At 42.2% G+C, this 23,556-nt stretch overlaps 1 protein-coding gene across 1 annotated transcript; it reads left to right on the forward strand.

The window, feature by feature from the left end:
* Positions 1-643: 643 nt before the first annotated feature.
* On the forward strand, positions 644-22,415 carry GRXCR2 (glutaredoxin and cysteine rich domain containing 2). Its single transcript, XM_006069375.4, has 3 exons — positions 644-1,731; positions 10,543-10,764; positions 20,666-22,415. Exons 1-3 carry the CDS (start codon positions 1,396-1,398, stop codon positions 20,846-20,848), a joined length of 741 nt encoding a protein of 246 aa, XP_006069437.2. The 5' UTR covers positions 644-1,395; the 3' UTR covers positions 20,849-22,415.
* Positions 22,416-23,556: the final 1,141 nt, after the last annotated feature.

Here is a 23,556-nt window from a genome sequence, read left to right on the forward strand (position 1 = left end):
TGCTATGATTGCAAACGAAATTGTAAATAAGCAATAGATATAAAGTGGGATTTCCCTGGTGGCTAAGATTCTGCACTCTTACTGCTGGGGACCTAGGTTTGATCCCTGGTCAGGGAACTAGATCCCACATGCTGCTGCTGCTGCTGCTAAGTCACTTCAGTCGTGTCCGACTCTTTGCAACCCCATAGATGGCAGCCCACCAGGCTCCCCTGTCCCTGGGATTCTCCAGGCAAGAACACTGGAGTGGGTTGCCATCTCCTTCTCCAATGCGTGTAAGTGAAAAGTGAAAGTGAAGTCGCTCAGTCGTGTCTGACTCTTGGCGACCCCATGGACTGCAGCCTGCCAGGCTCCTCTACCCATGGGACTTTCCAGGCAAGAGTACTGGAGTGGGGTGCCATTACCACAGCTAAAGATCCTGTGTGCCACAGTGAAAATTAAAGATCCTGTATGCTGCAACTTTCAGGCATTGGAGAAGGAAATGGCAACCCACTCCAGTGTTCTTGCCTGGAGAATCCCAGGGACGGGGGAGCCTGGTGGGCTGCCGTCTATGAGGTTGCACAGAGTCGGACACGACTGAAGCGACTTAGCAGCAGCAGCATGCTGCCACTAAGACCTGGTGCAGGCTAAATAAATAGTTTAAAAATAAAATATAAAGTAAAGGTATGTTGGTTAATGCAGGAGTAGAAAGCTCAGAGGGACCTGTGGCTTCCTTGTCTAGGGCTTCATGAGACACGATTTGAAAACTTTCAGCGTGGTGGACTGATCATGGGTTTTGGAGTTACTTAAGAACTGAGTTCGAATCCCTGCTCCATCACTTACTTGCTGGAATAGAGTAAACAAACAGAGAAGCTGCTCTGAGCCTGGCTTTCCCTTCTGTAAAACACATATAATTACACTTTCATTGCAGGTTTATTGTGAGGACAAAGTAAGATAATGCATATAAAATCTCTGGCACCTCTTAAATGCTCACTAGGTCATAATTATCATCATTTCCCTGGTGGTTCAGATGGTAAAGTGTCTTGGTTGGTAAGAATAACAAGACCCTTGCTAACTGATCCCTACTGAAGTGGTTAGTTGTTAGTCTGTATAAACCTACTCATGCTCACGTTAAGAAAAGCTGAGGTTGGGGTTAAGTTATGGGTGAGCTTGGGATTCAGGGGGCACCCAGCCTTGTCTTATGCTCCATCCGCTCCATAAACCTGCAATCGCCTGCCTTTGCATGGAGGCCTATCAATATTTAATGTGTGGGTGTCAATTGCTGTAAACCGAGCACACCCCAGCACCAACTTGAATTAATTATATGCAGGAGGAGTGAAAATAAAATGCCTTTTTCTCAGAGCCCCAAGTTTCACTGCTACACCGAAACCTGGAAACCACAGGGTGAAATTTTTGCTGATGGAGGACCCCGAGAAGAAGCTGACCCAGAAGAGTGACAGCAAACCCCGGAAAGTCCGATTTAAAATCTCTTCCTCCTACAGCGGCCGTGTGTTGAAGCAAGTCTTTGAAGACGGGCAGGAATTAGAGTCGCCAAAGGAGGAATACCCCCACAGTTTCCTCCAAGAGTCCCTTGAACCAATGGATGGTGTTTACGGATCTGGGGAAGTCCCGAAGCCCCAATCTTACTCTCCCAAGCTGACTGCTCAGAGGATCAGCGTGTTTCGAGACGGTAGTGCCTACACCTTGGCGGGGAGCCAGCCTTTCTTCAATGATTACAAGGCCAATGACCATAAGGTTGGTATTGCCCCTGGTGTGTAAGCTTTAAGGACTAAAATGTGGTTAGAGAAACACCTAAATGTTTCAGATTGTATCTTGCTTGTACTTGGGTACCAATCAGAGCTTCTGTTGTTGTTTAGCCACTTAGTCATATCTGACTCTTTTGCGACTTCTTGGACTGTAGCCCACCAGGCTCCTCTGTCCATGGGATTCTCCAGGCAAGAATACTGGAGTGGGTAGCCATAACCTCCTCCAGGGGATCTTCCTGACAAAGGGATGGAACACACGTCTTCTGTACATCTCCTGCATTGCAGGCAGATTCTTTACTGCTGAGCCACCGGGGAAGCCCAATCAGCTATAGGTACACACCAAATGCAAAGCTGCCATCAGAATAATATTTCTGGGACAAAAATAACATTCTTGTTGACTACTTGTTGGAAAGTGCAAAAAGCGTAGCTGGTATTCAAATTCCATCCAGGTTAACAAATTGTAATTGGGTGTTCAGTTGGGATGTCTTGGTAAGTAAATGAAATAGAGATACAGCAGTTTTCAGGTTGCCAGACTGCCGTTTTAGAAAATTATGCTGCAAGGGGTTGTTCTTTTTCCTGGAAGAGCTAAGTGTTTGAAGGTGCTTACTTTACTCCAGCCGATTATTTAATTTGTGGTTTATCCATATCTTGCTTTGTTTCTTACCTCCCTCCTGCTGCCTGCTTTTTAAAAATGCTTGTTTATTTCTTTTGCCTTTCCATTGCTTGTTAGCAGGAATCCTGGGTGGGTGGAACCCTGGGAAGAAATGGAAAAAGCAGATCAGCCAGAGGAAATGTTACATATGGAAGACGTTTGAGCTAATAGTTAGATAAAAACATGTATTTTATCTGTGAATTTCAGTTATTTTCTTCAGTACCAAAGATCATCAAAAGCCCGTACATGATTTTCTTTGAAGCTAGAAGAGTCTGGAACTTATTCACTGATTTCTGCAAACTAATAGGAGGTGTGCATGTATTCTCTGCTGTAGGAAGACCATGAATGCCTTGAAAAAAAAAGCTTAAGTGCAATTATATAATGTACCATGTTATTAATGAATAGCACACCAGGAGATGTTTTCACCTTTAAAGTGTAAAATTCAGGTCATTACTCTCTAATCATTTATATTGTTCTTTTCCTAAGGAAACAGGTTACATAGCGATAGCAGACAAATGTACTGGCCTTGTTGGCATTAGTATAAGTTTAATTATGAGCATGTCCACATTTATCAAAGATAATACCAGGTTTCTTTTTGATATTCAAGGGGGCTGGAATGAACAATTCCTTTTGTCAGTGGAGTGACTTCTGCATTAAAGGCTGCTGCTGCTGCTAAGTCGTTTCAGTCATGTCCAATTCTGTGCAACCTCATAGATGGCAGCCCACCAGGCTCCCCTGTCCCTGGGATTCTCCAGGCAAGAACACTGGAGTGGGTTGCCATTTCTTTCTCCAATGTGTGTAAGTGAAAAGTGAAAGTGAAGTCGCTCAGTTGTGTCTGACTCTTAGCGACCCCATGGACTGCAGCCCACCAGGCTCCTCCGTCCATGGGATTTTCTAGGCAAGATACTGGAGTGGGGTGCCATTGCCTTCTCTGCATTAAGGCACTTCTGCATTAAAATTGCATTCTACCTCATTGGGTCTTCTCCACAACCTTGAGGAGAAAGGTTGTGAAAAATGTAGAGTCGTTTCCATTTTACAAATGAGGAAAATTGAGTTCCAGGTTGTAAGAGACTCATTAGGTACAGAGTTAGAATAAAAATTTAGGTCTTCTACATACAGATGGCTAACAAACACATGAAAAGATGCTCAACATCACTCATTATCAGAGAAATGCAAATCAAAACCACTATGAGGTACCATTTCACACCAGTCAGAATGGCTGCGATCCAAAAGTCTACAAGTAATAAATGCTGGAGAGGGTGTGGAGAAAAGGGAACCCTCTTACACTGTTGGTGGGAATGCAAACTAGTACAGCCACTATGGAGAACAGTGTGGAGATTCCTTAAAAAACTGGAAATAGACATGCCTTATGATCCAGCAATCCCACTGCTGGGCATACACACTGAGAAAACCAGAAGGGAAAGAGACACGAGTACCCCAATGTTCATCGCAGCACTGTTTATAATAGCCAGGACATGGAAGCAACCTAGATGTCCATCAGCAGATGAATGGATAAGAAAGCTGTGGTACATATACACAATGGAGTATTATTCAGCCATTAAAAAGAATACATTTGAATCAGTTCTAATGAGGTGGATGAAACTGGAGCCTATTATACAGAGTGAAGTAAGCCAGAAAGAAAAACACCAATACAGTATACTAACGCATATATATGGAATTTAGAAAGATGGTAACAATAACCCTGTGTACGAGACAGCAAAAGAGACACTGATGTATAGAACAGTCTTATGGACTCTGGGAGAGGGAGAGGGTGGGAAGATTTGGGAGAATGGCATTGAAACTTGTAAAATATCATGTATGAAACGAGTTGCCAGTCCAGGTTCGATGCACGATACTGGAGGCTTGGGGCTGGTGCACTGGGACGACCCAGAGGGATGGAATGGGGAGGGAGGAGGGAGGAGGGTTCAGGATGGGGAACACATGTATACCTGTGGTGGATTCATTTTGATATTTGGCAAATCTAATACAGTTATGTAAAGTTTAAAAATAAAATAAAATTAAAAAAAAAATTTAGGTCTTCTAATTCCCTATGTTCTTGGCCCTATGGAATGTTCTTTTTAAGAGAATAAGACCATTAATAATAGTGATGATAATGATTATAATAGTAACCATTTTTCAAGTAATTATTATGTCCTGGGTACTTGGTTATATCTTGTACTTACAGTACCTCTTTTAATCATATTTCATTTGTAGTTTTAGAATTTATAAAGTCATAGTTTATACAAACTTTGCACAAGTCCATGGTTTATAGGATTGGACTGTTTGACCTTCATCAGTCATGTGTCACACTTGGCATTTATGTAAAGGTGTGATTAGGCATGGACTTAATAAAACCAGACACCTCAGTCTTACTGGCAGCACCGTACAGTGGTTTTAAACACAGTACTCTCTAGACCAGTTTCAGGGTTTGATTTCTGCCTGGTCTGGTTGTCCTTGGTTTCTTTGTGGCATGAACAAATGCCGCATCCTGCTGCTAGCCAGTCTCTGGGTGTGAGAGCGGTCAGGTTGGATTTTTGCAGCACCACCCACTGAAATAGGTTGTTAATGTGGTGCTTGGGAAAAATAAGGAAATGAGAGTTGGGAAGTCATGATTTTTCAATAGTGAATCCAACTGTGAAATAACCCTTAGTAAATATTGGCTTTGCAGCAACATTGGGTAGCAGTTAAGCACAGCAATTAAAAAGAAGGGCTCTGAACTTGAACAGATATTTGTATACCAGTGTTCATAGCAGTCCAATTGCCTACAGGTGGAAGCAAATATCAATCAATAGATGAATGAACAAACAAAACATGGTATATACATACAATAAAATATTATTCAGCCTTAAAAGGAAGGACATTTCAATACATGCTATAACACAGATGAATCTTAAGGACATTATGCTAAGTGAAGTAAGCTGGTCACAATAAGATAATTGTGTGATTCCACTTGTATGAGGTACTAGCACAGTCAAATTTGTAAGACAGAAAGTAGAATGGTGCTTGCCATGGGCTAGGGAGGGCAGAAGGTGGAGTTTAATGAGTACAGAGTTTCAGTTTGGAAATGAGAAAAAGTTCTGGACGTGGGTGGTGGAGATGGCTGTACAACAGTGTAAAAGTGCTGATGCCCCTGGATTGTACCTTACAAAAGGTTAAAGTGGTAACTTTTATGTATGCTGCTAGGTCACTTCTGTCGTGTCCGACTCTATGCGACCCCATAGACCGCAGCCCACCAGGCTCCTCTGTCCCTGGGATTCTCCAGGCAAGAATACTGGAGTGGGTTGCCATTTCCTTCTCCAATGCATGAAAGTGAAAAGTGAAAAGTGAAAGTGAAGCTGCTCAGTCATGTCGACTCTTAGCGACCCCATGGACTACAGCCAAACCAGGCTCCTCCGTCCATGGGATTTTCCAGGCAAGAGTACTGGAGTGGGGTGCCATTGATATTTTATCATAATAAAATAATAATCATAAAAAGCAAGGCTCTGATGTCAGTTAAACCTGGACTTGATGTCCGTCCAGCCCACTTACTCTGTGAGCTTGGGCAAGCCACTTAACCTTGTGATAATAAAAGTACATGCTTGCAAAGATTATTGTGATGATTAAAAATATCAAAGACCTGAAAGTACTTAGCACTGTGCCTGGCACACGCTGCATCTGCTCAGTACATGCTACCTACCACTGTGACAATGACCAGGCTCTTATTAAGGAAATACTGAGGCTTTTAAAATTTAATGTGATGGATAGAGAAAATCTTATAAACAGATATTTTAAGGATTTGAAACTGACTGAAGTATATATATGTGTGCATGCTTAGTCATGTCTAACTCTGTGATGCCATGGACTCTTGCCCACCAGGCTCCTCTGTCCATGGGATTTCCCAGGCAAGAGTACTGAAATGGGTTGTCATTTCATCCTCCAGGAGATCTTCCTGACCCAGGGATCGAACCTTCGTCTCCTGCGACTCCTGCATTGGCAGGCAATTCTTTACCACTGAGCACTTTACCCTAAGTATAAAGTGAAAGTGAAGTCGCTCAGTCATGTCTGACTCTTTGCGACCCCATGGACTGTAGCCTACCAGGCTCCTCCCTCCATGGGATTCTCCAGGCAAGAGTACTGGAGTGGGTTGCCATTTCCCTCTCCAGGGGATCTTCCCGACCTAGGGATCAAACCCAGGTCTCCTGCATTCCAGGCAGACACTTTAACTTCTGAGCCACCAGGGAAGCCCTTACCCTAAGTATACTACTGCTAAGTCACTTCAGTCGTGTCCGACTCTGTGCGACCCCATAGACGGCAGCCCACCAGGCTCCCCCATCCCTGGGATTCTCCAGGCAAGAACACTGGAGTGGGTTGCCATTTCCTTCCTCAGTGCATGAAAAGTGAAAGTGAAGTCGCTCAGTCGTGCCCGACCCTTAGCAACCCCATGGACTGCAGCCTTCCAGGCTCCTCTGTCCATGGGATTTTCCAGGCAAGAGTACTGGAGGGGGGTGCCATTGCCTAGGGTCATTAAAAAAGATGAAAGGGAGGGACTTCCCTGTGAACCAGGGGCTAAGACTCCATGCTCCCAATGCAGGGGGCTGGGATTCCATCTCTGGTCATGGAACTAGATTTTGCATGCTGCAACTAAAGATCTTGCATGCCACAATTAAGACCTAGAGCAGCCAAAAAAGCGGGGGTGGGGGTGGGGGCGGGGAGGAGGAAGGAAAGTAACATTTATTGAACATGAACTTTCTGTACTGTTATGCAATTTCATCCTCACAATAATTTTGGGAGGAAGAGTTTAACAAATTGGAAAAACAGAAGTTCATGGAGGTTAAATAACTTACAGACCTCACATGGTTGTCAAATAGAATTTGAACTAAGATTTGTCCACCTCCAAAGCACATTGAGTTCCTAGTCCCAACAAGACATGTCTGCATTTAAACACAGAGCAGTGGAAGGTTGCATGCTCCCTGAATGGCAATCCCAGTCCCATTGCTTTTGACATCAGAGTATTTATGAATACTTAATCTTATATAAGTTGACATTCTGGGATTATGGAATAAAACAAAAATGTCCTGGCTCTATCCTCGCCCTCTATAATGTAAGAGTGAGTGTTCCTCACAGGCACTGGAGTGTAACTGGATAATGTGAACTTTAGTTACACCTAGATGCAAGGAAGAACTTGGCTGTCATGGTAACTGAAACATAAACATACCTTAAAGGTGATTTGGGATCCTCCATCTTGGGAGTATATTAAAAATAAATTTACTATCCTGGGTGTCTCAGATGTTGTCCAGCTGAGAGACAGGAGGTTGGACCAGATCAGTGAAGTTTGTTTGTTTTTTTCATATGTTAAGAATTTTGAAAAACTAGCCTTTTGTACGAAAAAACCTTCTGAGTAATTGAACCTCTTCGGCTATTACTGGAAATAGAAATGGAACCTTCCAAAGGTACCACCATCTGTATCTTCTGATGCTCAGAAACTGATAGTCCAGAGTGTGAAACAGGAACCCAGCATGCATCAAACAATAGGAAATGGAAGCTGCCACATGATCCCTTGACGAGAGGGAGAGGATACAGGGCCAGGTAGGAAGCTTGTGGCTTCATTAATAATTATTGAAAACTCTGTGGGTGTTTCAAGGAAGGGGACCTGAAGATTGAAGTCCTGCTCAAGCCGGGTTGTGCCTTAATGCATGAGGGCTAAATAGGAGACTGCTTAATTGTGGCATGTAAACAGATTTGGTTTATATAGTTCTGTAAAAGCAGGGCAAAACATTTCATGCTGGGGAACGTAGCTATGTAGCATGATTAATACTAACTGCAGTAAAAACATCATTTGCATAGTATCTTCAGCTTTTGCACACTCTAACGTATTTTTCATTGTGCCCTTACCCTTAGATGTTGATATAATTAGCCTCAGGGATGAGAGTTAAAACACTTAACCACAGGAACATTGAGGTCAGCACAGAAGTCAGGAGAGTGTTGGGGCAGGGTCCTGATACCTGGGTTGCTGAGCATTAATGTCTACACTGCTGGGTTTGTGGGTGTGAGAGGCTCCCTCAGGAAAGGAGTTTGAAAAACAGGAAGGTGCTCAGGAGTCTCAGGACAGCACCTGATTATTAGCTAGTATGAAAATATTTGTATATTTTAATCACTACTTTATTTGTGGTGGTGCCTACCATTTGGCTGTCAGCCCATTTGCATGAGAACACTGAGGTCCTGAGAGACCAAATGGCTCTCCTGTATCTCACAATTGGTGGACAGTGGGATTGGGATACAGTGTTGTTTCCCCTCTAAGCTATCCGTGAAGAAGTATGTGTTCTTAGTTAACTGATGTCTAAACATTTCCTGCCCGAACTCCTCTACTGCACTGTAAAATGGTCCAAGTTGTTTCTCAGCAAATGATGAAGTAACACATGATAAATCTATAGAAGGGAACATAAACTATTAATAATGATGCTGCAGGCTTCCCAGGTGGTGCAGTTGATAAAGAATGCACCTTCCAATGTAGGAGGTGCAAGAGATGCAGTTTCAATCCCTGGGTCAGGAATATTCCCTGGAGAGGGAAATGGCAACCCACTCCAGTGTTCTTGCCTGGGAAATCCCATGGACAGAGGCGCCTCATGGGCCATAGTCCACGGGATTGCAGAGAATTGGACATGACTGAGCACGCACAGACAGTATTTTTATTGACATAAAAATGTTGATCATATATGAATAATGAACACACACAACATATATATGTATAATCTTACTTGGTGGAGGGGGTGTTTGTGAATAGTATAGTGTAGGTGCTCGGAGAAGGCAATGGCAACCCACTCCAGTACTCTTGCCTGGAAAATCCCGTGGACAGAGGAGCCTGGAGGGCCGCAGTCCATGGGGTCGCTGAGGGTCAGACTCGACTGAGCGACTTCACTTTTACTTTTCACTTTCATGCATTGGAGAAGGAAATGGCAACCCACTCCAGTGTTCTTGCCTGGAGAAACCCAGAGACAGGGGAGCCTGATGGGCTGCCGTCTATGAGGTCGCACAGAGTCGGACACGACTGAAGTGACTTAGCAGCAGTATAGTGTAGGTGCTAAGAATATGGACCTTAGAGTGAGACAGACTTGAGTTTAAATTCCAGCCACAAACCCTGAATAACTGCAACTTTGGAAAGCTCTTAACCTCACTGAGCCTCAGTCTCTTCTTCTGTAAAATGTATAGAAATCATTGCATCAGTATCATAGGGATGTTAGGGAGGGAAGTGAGGTAATGTTTGTAAAATGCTTAGCATGATGCCTGATGTTCAATAAATGCTATCCACTAATAGTGAATTCAATAAATTATATCTACTATTATTACTAATAGGACTTCCAGGTGGCTCAGACAGTAAAGAATCTGTCCACAGTGTGGGAGACCCAATTTCAATCCCTTGTTTGGAAGATCCTCTGGAGAAGGGAATGGCAAGCCACTCCAGTATTCTTGCCTGGAGAATTTCATTGACAGAGGAGCCTGGTGGGCTACAATCCATGGGATTGCAAAGAGTCAGACATGACTGAGTGGCTAACACACACATTATTACTTATGCATAAAATTTTGGAGAGAGATTTATGTATTTAAAAAATTCAATTTATTGATTTCTTACAATCAAATACTGCCAGCTAGCATTACTTCCGCTCATGCATCATTAAAAACAAAAGGATATTTCCTTGGTATTTTCAAATGATGTATTATATAATAAACAAAAAAAGTTAGAACTTAAAATGTATCCCTAATTAATTACATAAACCGGTAAATTGTTTAAGAAGCATAATTAATAATTTGGTTTCTGAGAGATTTTTTAAAAGCATTCCTATATATGCGTAAATCTCTCACTCTGCCCAGCCCTGCACCAGATCCCATGGTATGTAGTAGGAATAGAAGCTCAGGACCTTGTCCTGCAGAGCCCTACATTGTAGTCATGTGATTAGTTCAGCTTTGATTGGTTGCCATTAACAGGAAATAAGAAGCTAGGGATCAGGGTTTTCAGACAGAACAGAGAATCCAGGGAAGGAATATAGTTTGGGGTTGTGATGGGACCCTAAGTGCTGGCTGGATGGTATATATCTTTCCTGGAATGTTGAAGGGATTCTGCAGCCCTGTATTTGGTGACTGGGGCATCACCAAGCTCATTCTTCATGTCTCTAGTCCCCACCTATTGTAGATTTTGGAAAGATAATCATCTACACGAATAACCTGAAAATCATTCGAACTCCAATGGACAAGAGAGATTTCATGAGGAAAATGCTCCAAAAGGAAGAGGAGGCCGAGGAAGAGTCTCTGATGAGCAAAGAAGAAATCTGTGCACACCAGAACCACGGTCCTTTGCCAGAGATGGAGGGCACCTTCCCCCATAACCAGTACCCACAGGTGTGTCCCTGCAGTTCACTGCTCCGTGCAGGGCTGGCCCTAGAGCTGTGGCCTCCAAACTGTTTTGATTGTGTACTCTTTAATGTACGGTTGAATATGAATACCGAAGATGTCTAAATGTTAATGATATTGAGGAATTTTAACTTTCTTTTATTTTAGTGTTTTATCATATTTTACTGTTAGCAATAATAGTTACAAGTCCATATTGCAAATACAATTTGAATTATTTTGAATGGTTTCTTTAAATATCTGATTAGGTGTTTATTCTTTTCACTTTGCAGTGTGGCTTAGAGCAGCCTGTTCTAGACATGGAAGAAAAAAATTACCTCTGTGCTTTTCTTATGGGTTTGCTTGTACTTCTATTATTGGTTAATACTCAACCCACAGTTTCCCTGAAGAAATCTAACAAAGCTACTTGTCTTTAGATTTCATGGAGGTTCAGTTCAGTTCAGTTGTTGAGTTGTGTCCGACTCTTTGAGATCCCAGGGACTGCAGCACACCAGGCTTACCTGTCCATCACCAACTCCCGGAGTTTGCTCAAACTCACATCCATTGAGTCGGTGATGCCATCCAACCATCTCATCCTCTGTCATCCCTTTCTTTTCCTGCCTTCAATCCTTCACAGCATCAGGGTCTTTCCCAAGGAGTTAGTGCTTTGCATCAGGTGACCAAAGTATTGGAGCTTCAGTTTCAGCATCAGTCCTTCCAATGAATATTCAGGACTGATTTCCTTTAGGATTGACTGGTTTGGTCTTTTTGCAGTCCAAGGGACTCTTAAGAGTATTCTCCAACACCACATTTCAAAAGCATCAATTCTTTGGCGCTCAGCTTTCTTTATAGTCCAACTCTCACATTCATACATGATTACTGGAAAAACCATAGCTTTGACTAGACAGATCTTTGTTAGCAAAGTAATGTCTCTGCTTTATAATATGCTGTCTAGGTTGGTCATAGCTTTTCTTCCAAAGAGCAAGTGTCTTTTAATTTCATGGCTGCAATCACCATCTGCAGTGATTTTGGAGCCCAAGAAGATAAAATCTCTCACTGTTTCCATTATTTCCCCATCTATTTGCCATGAAGTGATGGGACTGGATGCCATGATCTTAAGTTTTTGAATGTTGAGTTTTAAGCCAACTTTTTCACTCTCCTCTTGCATTTTCATCAAAGGGCTCTTTAGTTCCTTTTTGCTTTCTGCCATAAGAGTGCTATCATTTGCGAATCTGAGGTTATTGATTGCTGGCAATCTTGATTCCATCTTGTGCTTCATCCAGCCCAGTGTTTCTCATGGTGTATTCTGCATATAAGTTAAATAAGCAGGGTGACAATATATAGCCTTGATGTACTCCTTTCCCAATTTGGAACTGGTTCATTGTTCCATGTCTGGTTCTAACTGTTGCTTCTTGACCTGAATACAGATTTCTCAGGAGTTAGGTTAAGTGGTCTAGTATTCCCATCCCTGGAAGAATTTCCCACAATTTACTGTGATCCACATAGTTAAAGGCTTAGGCGTAGTCAATAAAGCAGAAGCTGATGTTTTTCTGGAACTCTCTTGCTTTTTTTGATAATCCAATGGATGTTGGCAATTTGATTTCTGGTTCCTCTGCCTTTTCTAAATCCAGCTTGAACATCTGGAAGTTCACAGTTCATGTACTATTGAAGCCTGGCTTGGAGAATTTTGAGCATTACTTTACTAGCGTGTGAGATGAGTGCAACTGTGCAGTAGTTTGAACATTCTTTGGCATTGCCTTTCTTTGGGATTGGAATGCAAACTGACCTTTTCCAGTCCTGTGGCCACCGATGTGGCCACTGTTTTCCAAATTTGCTGGCATATTGAGTGCTGCACTTTCATAGCATCATCTTTTAGGATTTGAAATATCTCAACTGGAATTCCATAATGTCTACTGGCTTTGTTCGTAGTGATGCTTCCTAAGCCCACTTGACTTCGAATTCCAGGATGTCTGGCTCTAGGTAAGTAATCACACCGTCGTAATTATCTGGGTTGTGAAGATTTTTTTTGTACAGTTCTTCTGTGTACTCTTGTCACCTCTTAATATCTTCTGCTTCTGTTAGGTCCATACCATTTCTGTCCTTTATTGAGCCCATCTTTGCATGAAATGTTCCCTTGGTATCTCTAATTTTCTTGAAGAGATCTCTAGCCTTTCCCATTCTGTTGTTTTCCTCTATTTCTTTGCATTGATCACGGAAAAAAGTTTTCTTATCTCTCCTTGCTATTCTTTGGAACTCTGCATTCAAATGGTATATCTTTCCTTTTCTCCTTTGCTTTCAGCTTCTCTTCTTTTCTCAGCTATTTGTAAGGTCTCCTCAGACAACCTTTCTGCCTTTTTGTGTTTCTTTTTCTTGGAGATGATCTTGATCACTGCCTCCTATACAAAATCATGAACCTCTATCCACAGTTCTTCAGGCACTCTCTCATGGAGATTTGTTTGGTTAAAACTAAGCAATAGTGTCTATAAGTCCACTAGACCAGAAATTCATGAATCACAGCATGTTGTAACATGCTGAAAGTGAGTGAAAGAGCAGGGTTGTTACTGTCACTTTATGTAAAGTGAGAGAACTCTACATTATGCATGCAACAGGGTCTCTTGGGTGCTACATTTGTTAAGTTCAGCCCAACCTAGTGAGGGTGCTGGTGTCACCTTTTTTATTAAAAATGGATATCACATTTTCTTTTGAAAATATTATTAAAGCTTCTTACATTCTTTTCAAAAAGTAAAATAAATAATAGTTCAAATGTTTTTTTCTCCTCACACCTTTCAAAGGTGTGCACTCCTTAGAAGCCATTGCTTAGACATGCTCAGACGAGCAGGAAGGTGATGACATTCAGGAGTTCACAGTGTGAGGCTGGGAGTGGGAAAAGCAATTTTGGTGAATGTAAGCAAAGACAGTAAAAGCTTAAGAAACAGCAGAAATGAATTTTCCCTCTTTAAAGTCCATCTCTTGGAACTTGAAGCTGAACCTCCCATGGGTTAGCATGACAAAATGGGCCAGGGGCTTCCTCACACTTGAGTGATATCCCCACCCTGGGAGGGTTTAGGGGACAGGAAGGACAAGGCCATGACCAGACTCCAGTTCTGCTCACAACCATTCCTGTCTCTTTCAGACCTGACCTCATACTTGATAAGATATATTTGAAATGCAAATCTGATCATGTGACCCCCTTCCTCACCCCAAAACTTTCAGTGGCCACTCATCACTTGGGATAAAGCTGAAACTCCTCACTAATTCTAGAAAGCACTGTGGACTTGCCTTCTTCAGCCTCATGACTTAAACAGATCTCTATTCATTCTCTCTGCTCCAGACCCACTGCCCATCTGCTTACCCCTCAGATGCTCTTTCCTACCAGAGCCTACTTCCTTGTTCCTAGAATATTCTCCGGACTCTCTACCTCTTTGCCCACAGCCCCTTGAGATCTCGGTGGAGGCATTACTTCCTCAGAGAGACTTCTCCTGGCTTCCGTGAGGATAAAAATCCACAAGGTTGGACTCCTCAAGTTCCTGTGTTCCCCGCCCCCACATTTGTAATCTTACATTTATATGTGTGATTGTTTGGTTAATGCTTGCTCTTACTCACTAGGATTTGGTCTTTGTGAGGGCAGGGAGAATGCTTATGTCAGGTGTGACATAGTAGCTCCAATGCCAAAAAAAATAAAATAAAATAAAATAAAATAGAGCCTGGCATCTAATTAGGTGCTCAGTAAATAGTAGGTAAATATTTGTGGAATTTGGAACTAAGTGCCAAATGATAAGAAATATTTTGCCTTCTCTTGCTTTCTCTACAGTACTATTCAGAACCTAGCCTAGCAGAAAGGCAGACAGCTAACCTTTGTGATACTAAGCATCACCATCCCACTTTGAAATTCATTAATTCTATTCTTTTTCCATACCATATTGTAACTTGTAAGAGCATGTATTTTCAGAAGAGGACCAGAAATGCAGGTCACACTGCAGACCTGAATGAAAAAGCAACAACAGCCCTGCCATGACAATTGCCTTTAAATTCAATCTGGAGAGAACTATGTTTTTTTTTTTTTTTTTTGGCTCTAATGCCATAAACTAGGACCGAGATGTGTAGCAAAAAGTTCCCATGAAAGGTTGTACTTCACTTGTCTGTCCTCTAAGCTCTGTTTTAAATTGTTATTTGTTTGCCCCATCTCTCATGCAGTAAATGCCCAGACAACTTTTATTCTAAAATACAGGGTCAGAGAACATCAAGGAGCCCATTCTGACCAAGAAACTCTTTGTTGTATTATACGGAACAGGGAGACAGTAGGGTCTTCCTTGATGAAAGAGCAGGGTCAGGCTAAAAGCCAGGCTAAACTTGAACCTCTGTATTAACTACAAAAGGAAAGGAGAGGAATAACTGAATTGAGCCACAGGGAAAAGTAGAAGAGGAAAAATCTGGCCTTGTAATCAGTGGGCTTGAGACCATAAGTCATCTGGACTTCTTTATACTTTATGTGATCTTACCTTTGAAACAAAATGATAGTAATAATAGCTGCCATTTTAATACAAAAATTTAAAATAATTTTAAAAATTTATTTATTTATTTTTGACTGCTCTGTGTCTTCATTGCTTTGTGTGGGCTTTAGCTGCGACAAGCAGGGGCTACTCTTCACTGCGATGCTCAAACTTCTCGTTGCAGTGGCTTCTCCTGTTGCAGAGCACAGGCTCTAGGCACGTAGGCTTCAGTAATCGCAGCTCTCAGGCTCTAGAGTGCAGTCTCAGTAGTTATGGCTCACGGGCTCTAAAGCTCAGGCTCCGTAGTTGTGGCACACGGGATTACTTGCTCTGTGGCGTGTGGAATATTCCTACACCAGGAATTGAACCTGTGTCCCCTTGCAGTGTTAGGCAGGTTCTTATCCACTGCATCACCAGGGAAGTCCTGCCGTTTTTTGAGGGTTCATGTTAGCCAGGCATCATGCCCGTGCAATAGTCCATTTCATTCTTGTAAGGACTCTGTTTGGTAGTTATTATCTGTAGCCTCATTCTGCTGCTGGGGAAATAAGGGCTCAGAGAAATTAAGTAACTTTCCAGAGGTTACCAGAGTCAGTAGTCAAACTCAGGTCCATCTGGTCTCAATCACTCTGCTCATCAACCCCCAGATTGGCTCTGATTGCTATCTTAAAGGCTGAGTCTCTGATGAAAGCCCTTTTCTTGGTCATGGAGCTAGTGAGAGATGCTTTGGGTAGGTTTGTGGGTTCTAGACCCTAAACTATGCTGTGCAGCTATGCTCTATGTTCTTTTACTAAATATTTTCTGTGGAGAATTTTTTTAAGTATCGAAAATGGTAGACAGATGTTATCATGCATGTCTAGTATAGAGCAGAGGATGAATAAATACCTGTTGAATTAACTGAATAATTAAAAAGGATATGGAGAAGAAACAGTTGGAAGAAGTGTGGTAACTAGGCTAAGAGTGGAAACTCCAGTGAAACCTCTAGCAATGCATCATATAACCAGTGACATAAGATGAGATTTGGCTGAGATTTGTTCTTGTTCTTTATGACTTGCTCACCAAGTCATTTAGATAATCTTTTACCCTGGCATTCTATCCAAATGAATTTTTGGATTGCATGTATAGCATTATGGTAGGATTTTACTGTATTTTCTTTGACAACATTGACTTATATCATTAAAATCTCACTGAGATCACAGGACTTCCCTGGCAGTCCAGTGGTTAAGATTCAGGGCACATGTGTTTGATCCCTGCTCAGGGAACTAAGATCCTGCATACTGCTCAGCACAGCCACAAATAAAGAAATAAATAAATAAATCTCAGTGGAATCAAGTGCAAAAGAAAAACATGATGGATTTGGCAGGGAAAAAAAAGGAGCATGGCAATTTAATTTTGGCAGATATATTTATAAGACCCTGATATATATATATAAGGACCCTGATGCTGGGAAAGGTTGAGGGCATGAAGAGAAGGGAGTAACAGAGGGTGAGATGGTTGGATGATATCACCAACTCAATGGACATGAGTTTGAGCAAACTTCAGGAGATAGTGAAAGACAGAAGAGCCTGGTATAGTGCAGTCCATCGGGTGGCAAAGTGTCGGACATGACTTAGTGACTGAACAGCAACAACAAATATTTATTTTGCATACTTCAAGGGAAGAAAACAAATTTCCCCACTGTTAATATATCAGAATATGGCAACAATCAATAAAGTATTATAAAGGGTGCTTGAATATCATTTGGGATTTTTGTCAGCTGGATAATCACTTCCATTCCTTACATCTAGAATAAATGAAATGAAACTCAGTATCTTTTTAGGCACTTTGCAGTGCGATGGGGCTATTTTCAGAACTTAGGCCTCCCTTGTCCAAGATGATTTTTATTCTAGGGTTACCAAAGACAGCTGTGCTAGCTGATTGAGCCACCCAGTGGACTTCAGCTCTCTTGTTGGTTCCTGGAATTTAAGAACAGCAAGGGCTCTCCAGACATTGTTGTTTTGTTTATGTATTTATTTATTTTTACTGTGCCAGGCTTGTGCTGCCTCAGGAAATGATGGAGAGAGGAACTAGCCCGGAGTACTTCCTATCTAGTCAGCAGGAACTTTCAGGGGGATGTGAGACCTCCCAGGCTGGGGGCAGTAAAAGAGGGTGGAACTCCTGGTCTGGAAGTGTGAGTGGGCAAGCCTTCCTGGAGGAAGGGCTGCTGAGCTGACTTCTGAGAACAGGCAGGAGTTGGCTGGGTTGAGAGTGGGAAAAGGTCCCTCCAGACCAGCTAGAGAGATACCCAAGAATGAGAGCCTGATGAAAGAAGTGACTGAGAATGTACATATAAGAAGATTGGGTTTTAACCTGAAGTTCATCTGGTGGGCAGGTGTTCATGACAAGGTTTCTTGGGTGCTTTCTATGTGGCAATCACAGCTGTAAGTAGCTTCATGAGATTGGCATCTATGAGGAGAATATCCCACAAGACCAGAGGCAGAGACTCTGCTGAATTCATGCCAGAATTGATAGGCGTCTAGATTAGGATTGTGGTTATGGAAAAGGGGAAATGGGACGGATTTGAGAGATGTTCAAAAGATGAAATACACAGGAATTGGTGCTGAATCCACCTGGTATTGATCTGGTATTGCCCCTTATTTCTTAGAAGGCTCATGGTCTGTGCATGGTCATGGCATGGAAGAGCAAAAATTGCAAATTTCCTTGAGCTGTCTTAGGGGAAGAGCATGACCATAGCCAAGGGACACAGTCTGGTGCTCCTAGGAGGAGGGCAGTCAAGGCCTACAGATTTACTGGCAAGTTTTAGAAATGACTGACTTAAATGGAGAACGTATCCTATGTCAGATAATATACTATAGCATTTACATAGCCTCATTTAATATTCCAGCTACTCAGAGAAGTAATACCTGCCGAGATCAGAGGTTGTTGTTCTCCCACCAAGTTGTGTCCGACTCTTTGTGACCCCATGGTCTGCAGCATGCCAGGCTTCCCTGTCCTTTACTATCTCCTGGAGCTTGCTCAAGCTCATGTTCATTGAGTCAGTGATGCTATCTAACCATCTTGTCCTCTGTCATCCCCTTCTTCTCATGCCCTCAATTTTTCCCAGCATCAGGGTCTTTTCCAATGAGTTGGCTTTTTGCATCAGGTGGTCAAAATATTGGAGCTTCAGCATCAGTCTTTCCAATGAATATTCAGGACTGATTTCCTTTAGGATTGATTGGTTTGATCTCCTTGCTGTCCAAGGGACTCTCAAGAGTCTTCTCCAGCATTACAGTTCAAAAGCATCAGTTCTTTGGCACTCAGCCTTCTTTATGATCCAACTCTCACATTCATACATGACTACTGGAAAAACCATAGTTTTGACTAGATGGATCTTTGTTGGCAAAGTAATATCTCTGCTTTTTTAATATGCTGTCTAGGTTTTTGTCATAGCTTTTCTTCCAAGGAGCAAGTGTCTTTTAATTTCATGGCTGCAGTCACCATCTGCAGTGATTTTGGAGCCCAAGAAAATAAAATATGTCACTGTTTCCATTGCTTCCCCATCTATTTGCCATGAAGTGATGAGACCGGATGCCATGATCTTAGTTTTTTGAATGCTGAGTTTCAAGACAGCTTTTTCACTTCCTCTTTCACCCTCATCAAGAGGCTCTTTAGTTCCTCTTCACTTTCTGCCTTTAGAGTGGTATCATCTGCATATCTGAGGTTGTTGGTATTTCTCCTGGCAATCCCAATTCCAGCTTGTGATTCATCCAGCCCAGCATTTTACTTGATGTATTCTGCATATAAGTTAAACAAGAAGGATGACAATATATAGCCTTGGAATACTCCTTTCCCAATTTTGAACCAGTTCATTGTTCCATTTCTGGTTCTAACTGTTGCTTCTTGACCTGCATACAGGTTTCTCAGGAGGCAGGTAAGGTTGTATGTATACCATCTCTTTAAGAATTTTCCACAATTTGTTGTTATTCACACAGTCAAAGGTTTAGTGTAGTCAGTGAAGCAGAAGTAGATGGTTTTCTGGAATTCCCTTGCTTCTCTATGATCCAACAGATGTTGGCAATTTGATCTCTGGTTCCTCTGCGTTTTCTAAATCCAGCTTGTACATCTGGAAGTTCTTAGTTCACACACTCTTGAAGCCTAGCTTGAAGGATTTTGAACACTACCTTGCTAGCATGTGAAATGAGTGCCATTGTGTAGTAGTTTGAATATTCTTTGGAACTGCCTTTTTTGGGGATTGGAATGAAAACTGACCTTTCCTAGTCCTACGGCCACTGCTGAGTTTTCTAAATTTGCTGACATGCAGAGTGCAGCACTTTAACAGCATCATCTTTTAGGATTTGAAGTAGCTCAGCTGGAATTCCATCACCTCCACTAGCTTTGTTCATAGTAATGTGTCCTAAGGCTTACTAGACTTTACACTCCAGGATGTCTGGCTCTAGGTGAGTGATCATACCATTGTGGTTATCCAGGCCGTTAAGATATTTTTTGTATAGTTCTGTGTATTCTTGCCACAGAGCACAGGTGAAGAAACAGATTTAGGGTGTTTAAGGGGAACTGTCCAAGGTGCACAGTTGATTCAGAGGCAGGCCTCAGCTCCAGGCTACTGACTTCAGAATAAAGCTCTTTAATCAAGGAGCCTTGTCATGGTTCTCAAAGAATAAAGATAAAGTACTGCTGGAATTCAGCTCTAAGCTCTGAAGGGTTGCAACATTCACTCATGCATCCACTCAGGCACACAGAAAAACCTAGAGCACCTGCTATTGGGTAACTGCGATGAGGGGTAACATATGGAGTCCACGGAGCACGATCTCAAGTACCTGACTCTCTAGGAGCCATGCCTGCTTCCTCCTCTTCAAGCTGTGTGCCCACTGGCATACAACTGAGCTTCTCAAGGTCTCTTTTTTCCATCTGTAATATAGGGATGGTACTACTTCCACTATCTCACAGGGGTATTGTGAGGATTAGACGAGTTGTTGATAGAACTCTTAGAACAGCACCCAGGGAATTCCCTGTCTGTCCAGTGGTTAGGACTCTGCACCTTTACTGCCGAGAGCCTGGGTCCAGAACAGTGCATGGCACCTTCTAGGAGTTCTACAGGTGTCCTCTGTTCGGCAATGAGGAACAGGAAGTCCTTGCCTTACAGACACAGACATAACATGTCAGATAGTGACAAGAGAGATGAAGGTCCAGTTGGGGAGTGCATGGCCTGGTGGCTGGGGCTGCAGTCTTAGAGATGTCTTCTGGGTTAATCTCTGATAAAGTGCTGTGATTATTCTGTGCCCCTGGCCAGTTCCCCTCACTGCATTTTTGGGAAGCACTTTCCTTTAACACGGACCCAGCCTTTGCGGGTTCCCAGGGCTGTGTTGACTTGTGTGTGAACGATGGATTGAAGCTGCTGCTGTAATGTAACCCTGACCTGTCTCTTGCAGGAAGGGGAGCATCCCGAGGACAACTGTTTCCACTGCCGAGGGTCGGGCAGTGCCACCTGCTCTCTGTGCCACGGCAGCAAGTTCTCGATGCTGGCCAATAGATTTAAGGAGTCCTATCGGGCCCTGCGGTGCCCTGCCTGCAATGAGAATGGCCTGCAGCCTTGCCAGATCTGCAATCAATAGCCTGTGGGCTTTGTAGGTCCACTTTGATGGCATCTCCCCTGAAGTTGTTTCTGATATACTGCTCCTCCTCCATCTCCCCCTCCCTCTCCCAGCAAGGAGGCCACGGTGGCTTTAGCACTTCCAGCGCTGACACAACTCCATTACTAGATCACATTTTGTGAGGCTGGTAACTTCTCCACGTGGATCTAAGTGACAGAGGCATTTTTGAATTAGAGTCTGTTTCGAAGCTCTTCTAAAATGATCCTTCTAGAACCATGCACATGTATCTCACTTGACTTAGCTCAGTTTTCTCCTTGCACAAGTGAACAAATAAATGTACAGTTCAGGCAGCTGGTTGAAGTCATTTTCTGGTTGGGAGTTATATTGCAAAATTATGCCATGAGAGAGGAATTACAAAAAACAAACGCAGATTTCTTAGGAACTGAATTCCTGAATTTCTCAGGAACTGAAATGCTTATAATGCATTTCAAATTGGTCAAATTGCATTTTTTAATAAAGCAGAAGAGGAAAGGGATGCCCATTGCGGAATGCACTAGCATGTTACTGAAAACAAAATAGGATGTACACGGTTCCTGCTGAAGACAGGCAAGCTGAGGAGGCCTTTTTTTCAAAGTCCCGAGTCTCTCCCTTTGTGATGTGCTTGGGTAATATGCATGTAGGCAACGACCAGTGCTACTTCTTAGGACAAGATGAGATAAGATATATCTGTGTGCCTCTGAACTACTGAGGTTATAAGCCAAGTCAAAATCATTTATGATAAATTTGGTGCTTAAGTGTGTGTGTGTGTGTCTGTGTCTGTGTATGTGTGTGTGTGATATGACTTCTTCCAGCCCCCAAATTATTACCAAATAAATGAATTTATTTTAAGGCTAAGATATAGCCATGATCTCTTCATAAAAGACTATGGATATATTATAGGTATCTATTGGAAATTAAAAAAAAACTAACCAAGGCTGTTTAGCAATTATGTTTCTACTGTCTATGAATACACATACTAAGAATAATTTTTCCTCTTAAAGTTGGTTGTAAAATTAGAAAAATAGTTTTGTTAATGAACTTTTGTAACTCTAACAGCCCCTCCCTTCCCCCTTGAGAAATCCATTATCTATTGAGGCTCATTGCTTTTCTATGGTAATTATTTTGATTTTCTTAACTTTTTCAAGATTTGTTTGTTATTCTCTATATTCGGCTGTTAAGATACTTCAGTAGTGGAGTGCTTTTCAGATAATATAAATACTTCTTATAAAAATGCTATTTGCATAGATACGGATGGTCCTATAAACTGTTATACAAAGTCAAGTAAGTCAGTAAAACAAAGATTGTACAGTAACACATATATGTGAAATCTAGAGAAATGGTACAAATGAACCTATTTGCAAAACAGAAATAGAAACACAGACACAGAGAACAAATGTATGGACCCAGGTGAGGAAAGGAGGGATGGGATAAACGGGAAGATTGGGATTGACATACACACACTAGTGATACTATGTATAAACTAGATAACAAATGAGAATCTACTGTACAGCACAGGGAACTCTACTCAGTCCTCTGTGGTGGCCTAAATGGGAAGGAAATCCAAAAAAGGGGATATATATACATATAGCTGATCACTTTGCTCTACAGCAGAAACCAATACAACATTGTAAAGTAACTATACTCCAATAAAATTTTAAAAAAGATTACCTCTTGAAAAAAATATTAAAATATTTTTTGAAAACATGAAAATTGTGCCTGTTCTCTTTTAGCCAAAACAATGGAACTGTTGCTCACCAACTTTCTTTGCTTCTGTACTTAACCATTTCCTGACTGTTTATCTTTTCTTACAGCTATTGGCCCTTCCTGTCTTTCCAGATACCAGAGGAAAGAATGATGTTGAGAGATCCTAAGACTTTCAAGTGTATTCTTCTGCTTTTTAGCAGGGACATTTGACAACAGATCCTATTTATTGGATGTGCAAGAAGGTATTACCCAGGGCTTGGTGTGCAGTTACCCAGATGGGCACCATGCTTTGGTATCTTATGGGACTTAGAGTTTCGGTGGAGGAGACAGATATACAAACAGATAATTACCATACAGCGTGACAAGTTCTGGAAAGGGGAATTTCAGGGAGAATTTGGAGCACATAGGAGGGATACCTAGTATAGACTGAGTGGGGTTAGAGTGGCTTTCTAGAGGAAGCGGTGTGAACTCTGCTGGCTTCTTTTCCTTACTCCATGCTCTTAGGAGCCTTTAATACATTTCATCTCATAATAAATATGTCTAGTAATGATTAATGAAGAAGGCAATGGCACCCCACTCCAGTACTCTTGCTTGGAAAATCCCATGGACGGAGGAGCCTGGTAGGCTGCAGTCCATGAGGTCGCTAAGAGTCGGACACGACTGAGCGACTTCACTTTGACTTTTCACTTTCATGCATTGGAGAAGGAAATGGCAACCCACTCCAGTGTTCTTGCCTGGAGAATCCCAGAGATGGGGAACCTGGTGGGCTGCTGTCTATGGGGTCACACAGAGTCGGACATGACTGAAGCGACTTAGCAGCAGCAGCAGTAATGATTAAACTTATTTATTCAGTCAAGTATTTATTGAGCACTGAGGATGTATTAGTAGACTAAACAGACCAAATCTTGGCCCCTGGGGAGCTTATATTTTGGTGTGGTGATATTGGCAAAATATATGTATTTAGAGACAATGTGCTACTGGAGATC

The sequence above is a fragment of the Bubalus bubalis genome, chromosome 9 (genome assembly GCF_019923935.1).
Source record: "Bubalus bubalis isolate 160015118507 breed Murrah chromosome 9, NDDB_SH_1, whole genome shotgun sequence".
NCBI classification, from domain to species: Eukaryota; Metazoa; Chordata; class Mammalia; order Artiodactyla; family Bovidae; genus Bubalus; species Bubalus bubalis.